General features: G+C 44.7%; 1 protein-coding gene across 1 annotated transcript; it reads right to left on the reverse strand.

Moving 5' to 3' along the window:
* Positions 1-200: 200 nt before the first annotated feature.
* RTRAF (RNA transcription, translation and transport factor) lies at positions 201-13,531 on the reverse strand. The gene is made up of 8 exons (XM_065063198.1): positions 13,315-13,531; positions 11,000-11,124; positions 9,385-9,484; positions 8,170-8,256; positions 7,329-7,417; positions 4,714-4,782; positions 1,180-1,228; positions 201-544 (listed from the first exon to the last, which is right to left on the reverse strand). The coding sequence occupies exons 1-8, from the start codon at positions 13,373-13,375 to the stop codon at positions 390-392; spliced, it is 735 nt and encodes a 244-aa protein (XP_064919270.1). The 5' UTR covers positions 13,376-13,531; the 3' UTR covers positions 201-389.
* Between the last annotated feature and the right edge of the window lie 2,897 nt (positions 13,532-16,428).

Below are 16,428 nucleotides of genomic sequence, written 5' to 3' on the forward strand. Positions count from 1 at the left end.
TAGGTTTTTAAATATTTCAAGTTGTAGGGTAGGCTGGGGAGAAGCAGCAAGCGAGCCAGGAGCGAGCTGTTCATATGGCAGGACTTCAGCAAAAGAAGAATCCGCACGGCCTTTATGTAACACTCCCTTCCCGCAAGCCAAAGACAATGAAAAAGAAGAAGAAAAAGTCACATTTGCCAACTCCAAGCTAATCAAAACAATTTGTCTGTTTTCCCCAACTTCATTTATTTAAAGAAAAATGATAATTCAGTGGAAGTCAGAATTCAATTTCCTGTTTTCTTTCCAAACAGTAAAATAATACCATTTCAAACTGCATGCCAGAGTTGTACAGAGTTGTACATAGTTCCTAATTGTACTAAGTACACAAGAGCCTAAAAGCTTTTATCCCTTCATCTCCCAACTTTCCCCAGTCTGTGGTCCGTCTTGGGATCAGCAATAATTGCCTGAACTGCTACGATGGCTTCGTTAATTTTTGTTTGCAGCTCTCGGAGCTCTTCTATATGCAGCAGTCGGAGAATTTGGGCGGCTTCATTGAGAACAGCATCTGGGTGAGTTGCAGAAAGAGAAGTCGTATTAAGCATTTTCATCTGACACCAAGGGCCTAAGAGAAGTTTAGCCTAAGTTAAGAACAGCTTTCCCTGCTGCTAGACAGGGACAGGGTGCTCTGCAAAACCTCGCTCAGCCAAGTTGGGTCAGTATGGAGCACTCTGAGTAGGAATTTAAGTGTATGTGGGGCAAAAGTGAAGCCAGACTAGTGGAGTCCCAGGTCATCTGGCCATTGCTTACAAGATAATCTATCAGGTCATGATAATCTATGAGATTTTGGGGTAAATTAAGCAGCTCAAGCAGAGGGAAGCAGCACAGAGGGCCTCTGCTGGCAGAAGCAAGATTTACAAGACAACAGCAAGATAAATTCCTTCTGCTTGCAAACGTGGCTGCCATTAAAAGCTGTTATTTAAACACTACTCTGAAACAACATATTCCACCAGCTAAGATTTATGCTTTTTTTATTCCAAAACAAAATGCTCAGGAGTGCTCGTAAATAACAAACGAGGAGGGAGCAATTCTTTCCACGACAGGCTTTTTGTTACTGTACGCATTATCTACGTATTTGACAGTAATATACTTCGTCAAAGGCAAACACCACTATTTAAAAGTAACATTAAGAGGGCTGCTTACCTCCCGTGTCGAAACCAAGAATGTGCTTTTCTAAAGCAACAGGCAAACCCTTTAAAAAGAAAAAAAGCATCAGAAATGTCATTTTGCTTGTCTGGAAAATAAGTAATGCAGCAGAGGACACTTGAGTTTTGTTTCTACAGACGTGTGTGACAACTTCACAAAGTCACCACGCTGATTAAACAAGTGCGCTTGTGTCCCGAAATGTCAAACCCAGAGCCTTAATAAAGAAAAATCTTCATGCTTAATAATCCCCCTACTTGTCGAGCAAACCCCATTGGATACATGCTGCCCACATTCAATCCTTAAAAGGCCAATACAGCAGGACTATGATGCACTCGATCCAGCAACATCGCTCTATGCACAAAAAAGCCCACCAACTTGTACAAACCCGGCTGGCTGAGAAACTATGGCCCTAAAAGAGCTGCCAGCTCTCACAGCACCGGCTGATTCAAGAGTTGTAAAAATTCTCTGTCATCAAGTTGAGCTTCTTAAGCACAGAACTTGCACCCCAGAAGGACTTTTCTCATATGTTAAGCTTAAGAATAAAGCTAAACATTCAACTTTTCTAAACGCTTGGGCTATTGAGACAGTACAAGGAAAAATTTATTAGTGGTCATTTATAAGCATTGCTCTCTTTACCCTCTTCAGCTGCTAAACAATCCCTCACCATATGTCAACACGCACATAAAATTAGATTTAAACAATGCAAATCTTAGAATTTGCTTTTATTATACTACCTCTACCTTTTTTGTTCAGCATTTGCCTTGCATGGCAAAAACACTGAAGTTCAATACCATTTGTTTCTACAATGATGAGGCTGTAAACCTCCTAAACCACCAGGACTTCTTCTGAGGGTTTTTAAAATTCTGTGTTGATCGAAACAACACAAACTAACGACAAAATGCTGCCTGCAACTACCTCTTCCACCCTGTTTTCAAAAAGCGGTTCTTTTCCACGGCCTTTACAGTAAATCTTAAAAATACACCTGCATTCTTTGAATTTAAACAGTTTGTTGTTAAGAACTCACCTTCAAAGAGATTCTAGCAGTATCAGACCTCATACGTGTATTTTTGAGAAATCAGGTTTATGCTTAAGGCTACAAAGACCCCCTTGCCGCCCCTGTGTGTTCTCAGAGCCACAAATCATTGATTCAGTCTCTTCTTTTGTGGATGAACTCTCCAGGGCCACTGCAGGCAGCTCCAACACCCAGGGACCACAATGGTACCCTCAGAGGTGGGATTCTGAGACACTCTGGTAGTGCAGCATCCCTCCCCCTGCTACCCCTATATTTTAGCTCCTTTTTGGCTGGTGGAAACTCTCTCTGACAGAGCAGATCAGCTTTTCCTGAGCCCCAGAGCAGGGGGGTCTCAGAGCAGGCACTGGGCTGTTGAGGCTCATTTGCACCTCAGCTTCCAACAGTGAGAGAAATCAAAAGCACCTTTAAATCCATAACTACATAGACTACTTCATTTCATAGCCTTATTTCCCAAAAATTTAATTCAAAACTGCTGCACAAAACACTTGCAATGGGCCTGACCACTGTAGTCATCTCCCCCATAACTGGAGTGTCAACAGTAAAACAGATTCCATGAGAATGGGAAGAAAAAATAGTTTCCAGATTTCAGAGTAGGGGGAAAACGTGCCCACTTGGTTGTGCTTTCAAACCAACTTTGTTGTGCTTTCAGACATGTCCAAGGAACAGCCTTTGGGAGCATCCTTAAAGTGATCCTGAAGGGGGTTTGTTGTACTTGATCCTGCCCAAGACAGGCTCAGCAGGCCAGGAAAGCCCAGGACAGGCTGCATGGCTGTCAGTATAAATCTGAATCCTGTCTAGATACCGAGTACATGGAACTGCCGGCCATTCGAAACATGATCTAAAATATAATAAGTGACATGTCTTATCTTGAAAACTGTACCTTGACAACCCAACAAGAAAAATCTCATTTTATCTGGTACATTTAATCCACAAGCGCAGCAGTACAAGTTTCCTCAGCATAGTCCTCATACATATCCTTCACTTGGAGAACATTGCTGCATCTATTTTATCTTTTCCCCACTCTATCTTGGTATTTTCAAGAGTGTAACTCATGACATTTTGTATATTAAGTCATCTGCCACGTAGCAGTCAGAAATTTATAACCGGTTTTTACATACAAAGTGTCACTGACTAGTATTTTGGCCATTAACAAGCCAGACAAAATCAGAAGCAGTTTATTTTTCTTCTCCCATCCTGTGACCCATCTATCCCCTCTGCTTTTAACATTTCTTTTTCATTCACCTGGTATGATGTTGATGATCGCTGCTGGCACAGATAACACTGTTTCCCTCCCTGCCTTTTCTCCACCCCACTAAAAATTTAACATTTCTAATGAGAATAAACTCCCCATAATATCGATCACACCTTAGGCAATATTCCAGCCTATGACTTAACAATGCTTTGAGGATCTATTGAATATGAATTCTTTGTTGTGGAAAAAAAATCACTGTTCCTCAAAGAAGCTAGTTCTGTCAAACTCACAGAAAATCCCATTTTGATCCCTGCATGTCAGCTGTGCAGCTATGTAAACAACAACAAAAACCAGCTTTTTGTTAACACTAGTTATAGAACCTAATATGACTACAGTGGTCCCAGCTGCTTTCGTATTTTCCTGCTCTTTTAAACATTTTTTTTTGTTTTGGATATACAAGACCAAAGCTTTGATTTAGTGTTCCAATGCTTCTGGCAATTACCACACTGCAATTAAGAGCACCTGCGATTGCCAATTAGTAAACACCATCGGCAGTGTTTTAATAAAGCAAGTGTGGACTGTTCTGAGCAGCTGCTGGAGGAGATGAAGGGACTTGTAGTGTTTGACCAGGGACACATTTTTAGTGGGGACACATTGAAACGTGCACCTGCAAGAGATGCTGCCTTCCCCTGCTGTGCCCAAGAGAAAAAAAAGCTGGAGAACAGGGCTGGTTAAGAAATTACAACCTGAAAAGGCCCAGTAATTCCCCAGAATATCTTACAAATATACAGCTTGTAGGTAGACAATAATTCTGCAAATTCTGATATTTAAGTGCAGAAGTTTCCTTCACCATTCCTTTTAGGGGGAGGAGGAGTTGGATATCCAACATCCCATTCCTCAAACATGTACGAGGTGTATGTATGAAGCAAAACACTCCATACAAGAAACATTTTGACCTGTTAATGCAGCCAACGCTGCCAATTCCAAGGAAAAGCCACCTCACGCATTTCTTCTCACTGAACAGCAAGAATAATCCTCTAGCAAATAACAGAACAACTATCTACATGATATATCGTACAGGTACATATATTTGTATTCAACCAAAATAGAAAGAGCTTCATATACCCTCCATAATCCTCTGGTACTTTTAGAATCAAGATGGTGAAGATAAAGCAAGTTTCCACCCATCTCCTAATTGAGGTATTTAAACAGAACCGTTTTTGACCGAGATGATGGATATTTACGCCTACATTTCTTTACTCGATATGGAATAATTAACACCAGACATTGCAGCGTGTATACAAACCTCCTTGGACTGACTGGCCTTCGCTATGGCGTCCTGCGTCAAGCGCTCTTGAACCAAAATGCGAATTGCCTGCGAAAGAAACATTTAAAGGCAAGAGTAATTAATTTATGTCTTGATACATTTCTCAGCAGTTCCAAGGGAAAAGGAGCCAACACTATAACCTGGCATAACCTCAAACCCACAGTTTTGTGAAAGACTCTTTGGAAAACTCTCTCAGACCTTAAACCTTTTCAAATAGCACTATTCTTTGCAAGGAGTGTCTCACACAGGTGGAGTCTCTTGGGCTGCGGGAAGGCAGCTGAACTAGAAGAGACAAGGACATCACTATTAATTTCAGCCACGACTGAGCTGCAGCAAAACAGCTTCTTCGGGAAGAAAATCCTGCTATCGGCATCTTTTAGTAGGTGCTGAACCATCTTCCACAAGCAGAGAAACCAGGAGCAAGGTTTTTAAATGACCGAGAGCAAAAAGGAATTATTTTTAGACAGGAACAAGAACAGCCTTGATTTTAACAATCCTGCTGCTCATCTGTTTTTACTGGCTCCAGTACATAGCATGAAATCGTATCGCAGCTATCAGTTACTGATACCTACAGCTGTAAATGCCTCTAAAAATAACGGAAGGAATACTTCCACCAGCAAGAACTGGGTCTGTCAAACATACTCCTCAGACTTTCCCTGATGAGCAGCCAAATGTGACAGAAGCAGCCTTACTGCTTCATGTTTCTCCCCCAGGATTTCTCTCTCTGTTTTGGGCATGATTAAAGTCAAGATGATACTAGAAAGCTGGCACTGAATATTCCAGAAATCTTTCTAACTGAAGGGAGTAGCCTGGACAAAAAAAGTGAGCTGATGAGGAGTTTAAATACCAGCAATGAAACCAGACCCTGTATAAGAGAGTTTTGAGTGCCTTTTGCATTAGAAAAAAAGATATCCAGCAGAGATGCTTTCTGATCAACTTGCCAGATTTAAATTAATAAAATGGGACTTCAAATATCTCTCTGCTCACTCTGGCCACATGTCTGTGGCACATTTGCACCCTTTGGCCTTCCCTAAGCATCCACTCCCGATTGTTTGAGCTTGAACAGGAATCATAAATTCTATCCGTGCGCATTGCAAACCTGCTTATTGTGGTGCAGAATTAATAGTTTCACTGACACATCCTAATAGCATCAAACCCTGAAAACTAGCAGTGCCGTTGTTCACATGAGTTGCCATTGCAGGAATCTATTCTCACTGTAATTAAAAACAAGAAAAATCAGGCTGGTGTTTTTATCCAACCAATTCTATCTGGAAGAAGTGAGACCAGAAATGTAGAAATAGTGACAAATACAAATAAATTTATGCAGAAAACATATTCTGTTTTCTCTTTGAGTTGCTAGTGCCAATCTAATAAAGTTTGCTCAGCCTCAAGACAATGCTGTAAGAAGACCTGAAGGAATTCTGTCTAATAAGGGCTGAGCTCATCCTGCAGATCCTCAGCATCACCATCCACAGGTCACTTCTCTACCTGATATCCATTTTTCACTGTTTTTTGTAGGGTTTGAGGTTTTCTTTTTTGGTAAGGGCTTGATATAAGAGATCTTCACTGCTCTTTAAAAATTGGTGAAGGATTTGAAGGCTATTTTGGGGAGGCAAAGGGGGATAACATATGGGAGAGAATGAGAAAATGGCTGATGGGATAACTGCAGGTTGATAATTCCTTAGGAGACCAAGCTAACATGATAATATTGTTCAAATATACCTGCTATAGACTGACACACACTATATAAATTTCAATACCCACAGCATTTAGTTTCTCTAAAATAAGTTTAGCAAATATCACAGCTACTGCAATGAATGGGCCTCATTGCTTTTTTCAGTGAAATTAGTTTATTTTGGTGCCAAACAAAACTAAGCTTATTTCCACACTATGACATGGTCAAGCAGGAACTCAGGATTGCTGCAGTCTCAGTAAATACAGTACAGGTTCAACCCAGGATTTACAGATAACTACAGAATCCATCTCCAAGTCAGAAATTTTCTCCAAGTCGTAAAATAGATGCTTTAGAAAAATAACTTGCCTGATTACTGCCTTTAAAAGCCATGATGAGTTGACTAAATTAAACTGACTTCAGTAACGACAAGGAGTAAACAGTTCATAGGACCAAAAGTCAGGAGGAGGTAGCTGTTAGCTGTGGCACCTCCGTTGGTTGGTTGTTTTAAAACATCCTTTGCCTCAGCCTCTACTTTCACAAGTTTTTCTTCACTTCTAGCACTGGAATACAATATTTTCCTTTGATTATGTTCCTCAGTATTTCTGAGGTTGATTAAAAACACAGAAAGCAGTACTTCAGCTAAGCTAGAGCATTTCAAAGTCTGAGCAACAGTTTTCAGTGTTGGAATTTCAGGAACTCAGCTACAATTGAACTATTTACCAACTATCCCTGCATTAATTTCTGTGATTTATATTCTGGGTCCTTATCTGCTTGAAGAGGCACATACAGGATGAGTTTTACTTCCTATTTGTGCCTGAAAAGTCATAGAAATCAGTAATTCTGCACCACAAGCTATTACATATGTCCCAGCCACTGGGGAAAAGGAGGAGGAAAGGAAGTCTGGAACTCTGAAACTCACCTTAAGCATTACCAAGTAATCATCATGTCGCTGAATTTGAAGCAGATTAGCTAAAGCCATCACTCCAGCCTTGAAATCAGGATTATTCACTGTAAAAATAATCATCATCATTAAAAATATATACTAGTTTAACTGTCTCCAAAAGATAGAATTGCCTTCCTGACTCCACAGTATCGGATCGCTGTCTTTTTGTAAAAGGAGCAATGGGAAAAGACTTGGGGGATTTATGACTCATTTTAGCAGCTATTTTCCACCATTTCCACTTATTGTCAATGTTCCTAGCAGTCAAAAAAAAACAAAAATCAGAATTATTATGAGAGAGGTACAGCTGGGGAAGACAACGCCAGCACATAATATATGATAGTATTGAGGTAAACAGTCTGCCATAATATTTCCTTTGCTGTTTTTTTAATATATGGTAAAAAGGCCTCTTGCTATTTCCCCCTGACAGTTAAATACTCATGTTTTACAGAACTCCCTAATAAATACCCTTCAGCTGTTTCCTCATTGCCTGATGTTAAGAGCCCTCCCAGCTTACTCACATCTGCTCAAGTCTATGGGCACCTCATTCTTTTTCCCCAACAAGAAAAAATTCCATATCACTGCACATCCAGATACCTGGGATTCACACGGTAGTTCCTCCCTCCTTTAGTAGGAATGCAGACAAGTGCAAACAACTCCAAGTAACTTTTTAAACACTCTTCACAGAGAGGCAGTTTGACCCAGCAGTATAAGCATATACAAACCCTGCATTCCTAAAGCTTTAGATGGGGCGTTAAAAAGTTTAACAGCTTAAAATTAACGTATGATGCTTCCATATCATTGGTTGCTGCACACTTACCATCCAAGTTAATCAGCGGTTCTGCATTTTTGGCTGTATTGTCAGTATTTTTAGCACCATCAGGGGTAGAATCCTTATATTTGTCAGCTGTTAAATTAAAAAGCAAATAAGAGCATCATTAGAGACAATGACAAAAAGCTTAGCGCCAAGCTGAACTACAGCTTTAGTAGCTGTATTTTTGGGGTGTGGTAGTTGCCCAAGAACCTTCTGGGCTTATATTTTGAAGCTCCTTGCTAATGCTGCTCCAGTGAGCTCCCATCTGTGGAGACCTCTGCTGTCCCAGAGGAGCTCCACACTTATGTAGGGTATTAAACTCTTGATTAATGCTCTTCCTACATCTCAGAGGGCTGAACAAGCTGCACCCCACAATTCCATCACTTTTAAAATCCATCAGTTCAATGAGCATTGGCCTTCTGCCTCCACCAGCAGCCTACATAGAACTACAGATTGAAGTTGGTTCTGACCAGTGAGTAAAACGTTTCCAGTGAAGGCTTTATTTCATAGACTGCAAAATCAATGTACAACCGACACTGGTCCTTCAAGCCTTTTGAGGATGGGACCTCCTGGCCTCTGTCTTCACATAACCCTCAGTCCCAGGCAGTTCATTTTCTCCATCATGAAATCTCTAGTGCTGGTCCTCAGTCCTTCAAGTATTTATTAATATATCCTGTCCTTGTCTCAGGCAGAGCTCAGCCCTGCAGGAATTAAAGGTAACGGAAAACTGTACTTTGGCTGTTATGTTTGCCACCAGTAATTACATTTGTATCTGCACTCTCACTATATGGAAATGAAACTGCTGCTGACTGTTGAGATTTAGCTCAACTTTTTTCATGACCTTGCCCTAGTTCCCAAGGGTTCAGGATCTACTCCCTGTAAAACAAGGGTCTAAAAATAACTTATTTGAATAAATGTAGTACTAAAGAAAATGCATTTAATACCCTTTAGAGTAAGCTCTCATAAAAGCAATCCCACAGGGAGAAGGGTATAAATATACAAAGGTTTTGGCTATATCCAGAAATAAAGTAATAAAAGCAAGTGTGCTACTGCATCATCCCACAGGAGCTGAGGAGAATCAGTTCACATCTGAATATGATGCAAAACCAAGCAGATGAAACTGTATTTAAGAAAACGTACAAACGTTTGACAAAAACTTCATGAAGTTAAATAGAAAACCATGCTTCCATATTTTGAAATATTAAATAAGTTCACTCATACCATTATCTCCATACTCGAGCCTAACCGCTAAGCCGAGAAGCCAGTCCACTGTTTCTTGTCGTTCTTGTATTTTGAAAGGACAGTTTACATCTTTCATATACTGAGGAGCAGAAAGAGGAGAAAACAAACAGATGTTATTGGCCTGTATGATTAGCTAGGAGCAGAGAACTGTTCTGTAAATAGTTACAAAGATAGTCATTAACAAGAAGCATCACTTTGAAATGTTCTGCTGTGGCATCTGATCCACATTTAGAGTGTTCCAATCCACTGCTAACTTGAGTCTGAGTTTTTTTAATAAATGCTTTTTATTAAATGTTATTCACATTATTGTCAGACTGCAACCAGAGAAAGCAAACATACTGTGTAAAGTGAACAGAGAGCAAAGAAAGGGGTAAGTGGAGGCAAGGGAAAGGGCAGAGAACAAATTAAAGCCTAAACTTCCCATCTAAAGCAGGAAGGAGGAACGCTGCTACCTAAGGCTTCCATAATACCAATATTGGGGTATGACGCTGCCTTTAAACCACCTGGGCAAAAATCGGAGGGTTCTGAGGAGCAGCAAAAATAATTTTGCCTTTCTTAGGGATTCTGTACAATGGGAGATGGGACATCATCTCTGCTCTTCTGCAGCCAGAACACAGGAGCCAGCCCAACCTGCTGCCAAGAGTCCCAAAGCCCAGGACACAGTGACATTCTGCTGTGTCCATTCTCTGGAGTCACACAGTCTCTGTTCCAGCAGCACAGGAGGGAAAGGGCACCAGGGACTGGAGAGCAGGAGCAGGGAGGAATTCCCTGGCAGACATGCAGAGACGGACAGTCTGGCCAAGCCAAGACAGACACCACTGACACCCCAACAGCACCAGCAGCCAGTAATTCTAACACCACGTACATTTCTGTGTATCAGAAAATGCTTCTGTAGGTGGTATCAGAATACTTAAGGTTCCCCCCTGCAAAGCATGAGCACTGCAACACCAGTCCTCCTGGGCAGTGGGCAAGGCAATATGTTCCATGGGGAAGAAAAAGGTGAGATGAATGGGCACCGAGCACTATGGAGCAGCATGTTTAGCTCCTCACAGGGCTGTTTGGAGAGAAAGGAGATGGGAACCAAGCAGGAAAGCTCAACAGCAACTCAAAATGCTCCCAAGTGATGGCTGCTTGCCATGCTCTCTGTTAGCAGCGGAAAATCATCTCTCTGAAAAAACAGGAGGTGCAGAGATGAGCTGCAGTAGCTTTCTTCCACATGCTTGCAAAGCCTACAAGTGCATTAGCCTGATCCATTTTCCCTTTGGTACAACAGCAGCATTAATGTAGAAGTTGTTCATCTGTAGTCAATTTTCCTTCTACTTCAAGAGCTGAATCAAATCAGGCAAGAACCAGATTAGGATGGATACCAGCTATTGCAAAACCACAGCTGAGTGAAAATTATGTGTAAAGTATGCTATCATCTTAACTCCTACAGCTTGGCTTCAATAATATATTTAAATTCCTAGAAACGTAGAAGTTCAGAGACAGGACAAATATTCAGAGTCATTTACATTCAATAACTACAGCAGCTATTAATCATTATTTACATAAGACACCTTCATAATTTAAAATTGTGTTTGAAACAACAAGATACCTTTTCGAACGATTTGGGCCAGTCATCGCTGTGTATGTTTCTTAAATTCCCTCGGTCTTCAATCTTGTAATGTCTGATTTTCTGGTCTTCGAGCCACACAATAAAATTTCTGAATTCTGTTTCATCTGTTAGGAAAAGTAAACACAGCAAGAATTAACCGATATCTTAAGGGCAAAATTCCAATTCATACAAATACTGGTACCCTCAAGCACTTTCATATTTTACCATAAAGAAAGATTTATCTAACACTAAAATAATGTATTCCAGGATAACCTCTGACCAAAACTCAACACTGAATGTTTTCCATTTTTCGAGTCACTTTGAATTGGCTATGGTTGACTGACTACACTAAAAGGCATCAAACAACCGACTGTTTTTATTGGGAATACAGTTATATTAAGTGAAGAAGGAAAGGTGAAACAACGATAGAGAAATTCAGTTCCTGACTCTGTTATCTGGACAAACACGTTACATGCAGCAGTAACCCCCCGTCTCTTCCAAAAAGCAATACATGCATCTCAGGACTGTGCAAAGGCATTTTCTTCCTTCACTGTTGACTCAACTTCTTTTTGGCTGTTGTCCCAACACCTCATTATTTGGGAGCTGGAATTCCACAATACAAAGACTGAGGTCCAAACAAAGCTATTTGTACTGGACAAAGCAATTAGTCTGCACCTGCGCTTCAGCGACAGAATTAATTTCTGGACACAGCCCCAGGATTTCACTGGCCTCTCAAAAACCAGCTGTGATATTTGGGATTTGGATGAGTTTTAAAATCCTGAGTTAATGAGTTTAATATCCTCCTACATCCCAGAGTGGGGGAAGCACAGCATTTTTGCCCATCAGGGATAAGAATGATACATCTGCTTCTAAAAAAGTGTCTTCTAAGTGATATAAGTGCCCTACTTTTGTCAAATGTGTTGTAATAAACAGAGACGCAGTCACAACACAGGTCAATAAGATATTTTAAAGCCTCTACGCTGCCAATATGAACCTTTAAGCAAGAAAAAAATGTTAAATATAAGGAACTTAAGACCCACAATAAAAGAAGATTCTGGTAGACAACATCTCTTTAAAGAGAAGCACTGAAGAAAGAACAACCTATTAAAAGGATGACCTGAAGCCTACAACTGATCACACTGGATAAATACATTTGTTACAGGGTGCTTTCAAGCAAATCTAAAAACAGTGTTGCCAAAAAAAAATCAAACATCAAAGTATTCATATGTATCAGCATGTTAGAAAATTGATCTAATCATGTTCCTAGACTACTCTTTGTGCACAGGACACACCAGGCTCCAGGCAGGTTAACACTGCAGCTGAGGAAGTTTTCTGCATCACAAGTGTCTCCTGTCCCTTGCATTACATAAACCACAACTCTTCACAGGAGGATGCCAAGAACAACAGCAACATTGTCCACGCCTGGATCACATCTCTGCTTTTGCTCTGTTCCCAAACAACACTCACAGAACCACCTAATCTGAGCAACTGCTGCTATCATACCATGGTTTGGGTTGCAAGGAAGCTTAAATATCACTTAGTTCCAACCACCTGCCATGAGCAGGGACATCTTCACCAGCTCAGGTTGCTCAGAGCCCCGTCCAGCCTGGCCTGGGATGTCTCCAGGGATGGTTCATCCACCACCTCTCTGGCCAACCTGGGCCAGGCTCTCACCACCCTCAGCGCCAACAATTTCTTCCTCATGTCCAGCCTGAATCTCCCCTCCTTTAGTTTAAAACCATCACCCCTTGTCCTATCACAAAGTCTGTCCCCATCTTTCTTATCAGCCCCTTTTAAGTATGGAAAGGCCACAATAAGGTCTCCCCAGAGCTTCTCTTCTCCAGCTGAACACCCCAACTCTCTCAGCCTGTCCTCCCAGCAGAGCTGTTCCAGCCTCGGATCATTTCTGTGGCTCCTCTGGCCCCTCTCCAGCAGCCATCACCCCCTGTCCTATCACAACAGGCCCTGCTAAAAAGTCCCTCTCCGGCTTTCCTGCAGGTTCCCTTTAAAGTCCAGGTCTTCCCGGCCCCACCCCGGGTTTCTCCTCGAACCCCGCGCTCCGAGCCCAGAGCTGCCCTCTCTCCCAGCGGACACGTCCGGCCTCAACCCGCCTTCCCCGGGAACCCCCTCCGGGAGACACGGGAGGGTGAAAGGCGGGAGGTTTCCGAAGCGCTGAGGGGAGGGGACGGCGGGGAAAGGCCCGAGAGGGGCCCTGAGGGGAGGGCAGAGGGGGGCCCGGGGCCGTCGGTGCGTGAGTGGACGAGCGGGAAAGTGACAGCGCAGCGGCCCCGCGGAGGTTCGCCACAGCCGCTCACCCCTGCAGTTGAAGCCGGCCGGGTTGTGGTAGTCGAGCGCCGAGAGCTTGCGGCGGAACATGGTGCCGGTGCCGCCGGCGGAGCCTCCGCTGACGGGCCAGGCTCAGCCACTCGTCTCACTCAGGCCGAGCCGACGGGAAGGACCACCCCCCCACCGAGTTCTCTGCTCGCCCATTGGCCAGCACTCTTCGAGCGGCAGCCAGTATGACCAATCAGAGCGCGGACAGGACTGCCGGGAAGGGAAGAGGTCCTCCGTCTAGTTTTATTGACACGCCGGCGGGCAGAGAGCGGCAGGGGGCGGGGCCTAGAGCCGGGGGCGGGGCCTGGACCCGGACGGGGTTGGCAGCCGCGGGCAGGTGTTCGGTGCGACCTGGGTTGTACTGGGAGCACTTGGGAGCATTGAGTAGTACAGGGGAACACAGCGCTGCACTGGGGACCCCTGGACAGCACTGGGGAGCATTAATTCTGCTGGGGAGCACTGAGCTGTACTGGGGAGCACTGGGCAGCACTGACCTGTACTGAGAAGCACTGCACAGCACTGGAGAACACTAAGCTGTATTGGGGAGCACTGGACAGCACTGGGGAACACTGGGCTGTACTGGGGAGCACTGGGCAGCACTGGACTGTACTGGGAGCACTGGGGCAGCCCCACAGCACTGCCCAGAGCTACATGTGGGGCCAGGGGGCTCAGACCCCCCATGGCCCTCTGCCCCCCACATCTGCCCCATGGCCCCCCAGCACCAGCTGAGGGCAGAAAGGCTTTGGGGGACTCAGCCGGGTTGCCCCTACCCTGGGAGATGGCAGGACAGGCACCCCCAGCTCCTGGGCACACTGGGGGGATTTTGCACTACGGGTGGCCCTGGAGCCACCGTGCCCCCCATGAACGGTGCCTGGTGCCCCTGAGGGCATTTCTTGGGGTGGGTTGTCGCCGCAATGGGAATTTTGCTGTCGGCTTTGGTAGAGTGAGGAGTGTTGTGCTTCCACCCCAATTCACTACACTTGTAACACCACACTCAGGGGAGGGCACCAAGAAGTCATCACAAAATTAGGTAATAGCGGAACTGAGCTTTCTGAAAGGGAAAAAAACAACCCAGCAGAGAATCACAGAACAGTCTGGGTTGGAAGGGACCTTCAAAGTTCATCTGGAAGGGGCATTTGTTTTCCGTTCTTGGTGCACATGTGTCATTTGCTCTCCAGACTTGAGAAAATTGGCCTTTTTAATAGTTTTTCAAACTACGGGTGAATCATCCCAATTTCGCACTGATCCCCAGCCCGGAGCTGGCTCAGCATTGCTCCATCATCCTCCTGGGAAGGAGCAAAGAGGCTTTCTGGACAGGGACGGGGCTGCCCACCAAACCTCAGCCCCCCCTCCTCTCCGTGCCACCTCCAGCTTGTAAATAAACCACTGCCCATGTAAACGGTGCTGCCATTGTCATCAGGTGCTTGCTCCTAGACATATTTTGGTTATCTCCAAGGGTTTCTGTGGTTTATAGGCAGGAAAAGTTTCTGCTCTGTTGGCATCTTGCAAATAGGCTCTGCACAGTGCCAGCAGCAGGTGAAGGATGCCTGGGGAAAGGCTTTTTGGGTGATTTTGCATGGAGAAGGTGATGAGCTTGGATTGAGAATGAGACCATTCCTGTTTCCCCACCCTTGGGTGTAACTTTGCAGATGTTGTGCTGACAGCATGACGAGCCGATGCAATATTCATCCTGACATTTCTCTTCATGCCAGCCCTTGCCAGTGCTCCAGCTGGCAGCCGGCACAGCGATGGCGGGGTGGCACTGGGCTGAGCCCACGAACACATTACCACGCCGGTGACACATGCACAAGTGGTGACGTGCAAGTGACAGTAAAGACACAAAGACTCTGACGTGGTTAAAAGGAGCTCGGGACCATCCCAGGGGTGTAAACATGTCCTCAGCAGTGTGTTACACGTCATAGAATCATAGAAACACTTTGTTTGGAAAAGACCATCAAGATCATCGAATCCAATCATTAACCCAGCCCTGGCATTAAACCATGTCCCTCAGAACCTCATCTCCACATCTGTTCAACCCCTCCAGGGATGGTGACTCCATCACTGCCCTGGGCAGCCTGATCTAATGCCCGACAGCCCTTTCCGGCAAGAAATTGTTCCCAATGTCCAACCTCAACCTCCCCTGGTGCAACTTGAAGCCATTTCCTTTCGTCCTGTTGCTTGTTAATTGGGAGAATAGACGGATTCACCCTCACTCCAACCTCCTTTCTCCGCCCTTCCTCCTCCTCTCCTGCCTTCATCACCCTCAGGACAGCCCTTGCCCTTGACGCACAGGCTGGCCAGACAGGTGGTGGATGTTCCATCCCTGGAGACGTCCCAGGCCAGGCTGGATGGGGCTCTGAGCAACCTAATCTGGGTGAAGATGTCCCTGCTCATGGCAGGGGTGGGACTGAATGAGCTTTGAAGGTCCCTTCCAACCCCAAATGTTCTATGATTCTGTCCAATCTACTCCCATCCCACCAGGGATTTTCCTCTTCCCTGGGGGGTCCGACCCCTCCTGCAGTAACATGCTGCAAGTCCCCCAGGACAAAGCCAACCAACACAGGGTTGTGCTGTAAATCTAACAGGCTTGCATTTAATGAATGCAATCAGTGCAAATGGGTTTACTCTCATTAGTGAGCCACTGTTGGGGTGTGCAGGGCAGGCAGCAGCATGGCGGGCAGGGAGCAACATCTCACCTACACCTTCCCTGGGTGTTCCACACCTCCTCCGGCTCAGCAGATGCTTTGGAGCTGAAACCTGGGGAAGCGAAGATGAAACAAGAGCAAATCTGGGAAATGGAGGAGAGCCAGCCAAGTATGGTGACAGCTGAGCATCGACTGGCTCGGCACGCACAGCCTCAAACTGAGACGGGAAATCATCCGTCTGCACCAGGCCCCTACAAAACCAGAGGAAAAATTCACCAGGCTGTGGCTCGAGAGGGGCTAAAACCCCAAGAGGCTTCGCTTTCCCTTACCAAAACTCCTACCAAACCCCACAGGAGACCCCCCGACCCCACTGGGAACACCCAGCCATAACCAGGGTGGGAACCCCCCTCCCCACAGACTGGCAAAGCACAGAGCATCATCTCCAAAGGC

Source organism: Columba livia, chromosome 5 (genome assembly GCF_036013475.1).
Source record: "Columba livia isolate bColLiv1 breed racing homer chromosome 5, bColLiv1.pat.W.v2, whole genome shotgun sequence".
Taxonomy (NCBI): domain Eukaryota; kingdom Metazoa; phylum Chordata; class Aves; order Columbiformes; family Columbidae; genus Columba; species Columba livia.

Coding starts and splice junctions, on each gene's coding strand:
- RTRAF (XM_065063198.1), bottom strand. CDS start 13,375: ATGTTCCGCCGCAAGCTCTCGGCGCTCGACTACCACAACCCGGCCGGC. Junction 11,125..13,314: donor GGCCGGCTTCAACTGCAGGG/GTGAGCGGCTGT, acceptor TTTTCCTAACAG/ATGAAACAGAATTCAGAAAT. Junction 1,229..4,713: donor AGGCCAGTCAGTCCAAGGAG/GTTTGTATACAC, acceptor TTCTTTTTAAAG/GGTTTGCCTGTTGCTTTAGA.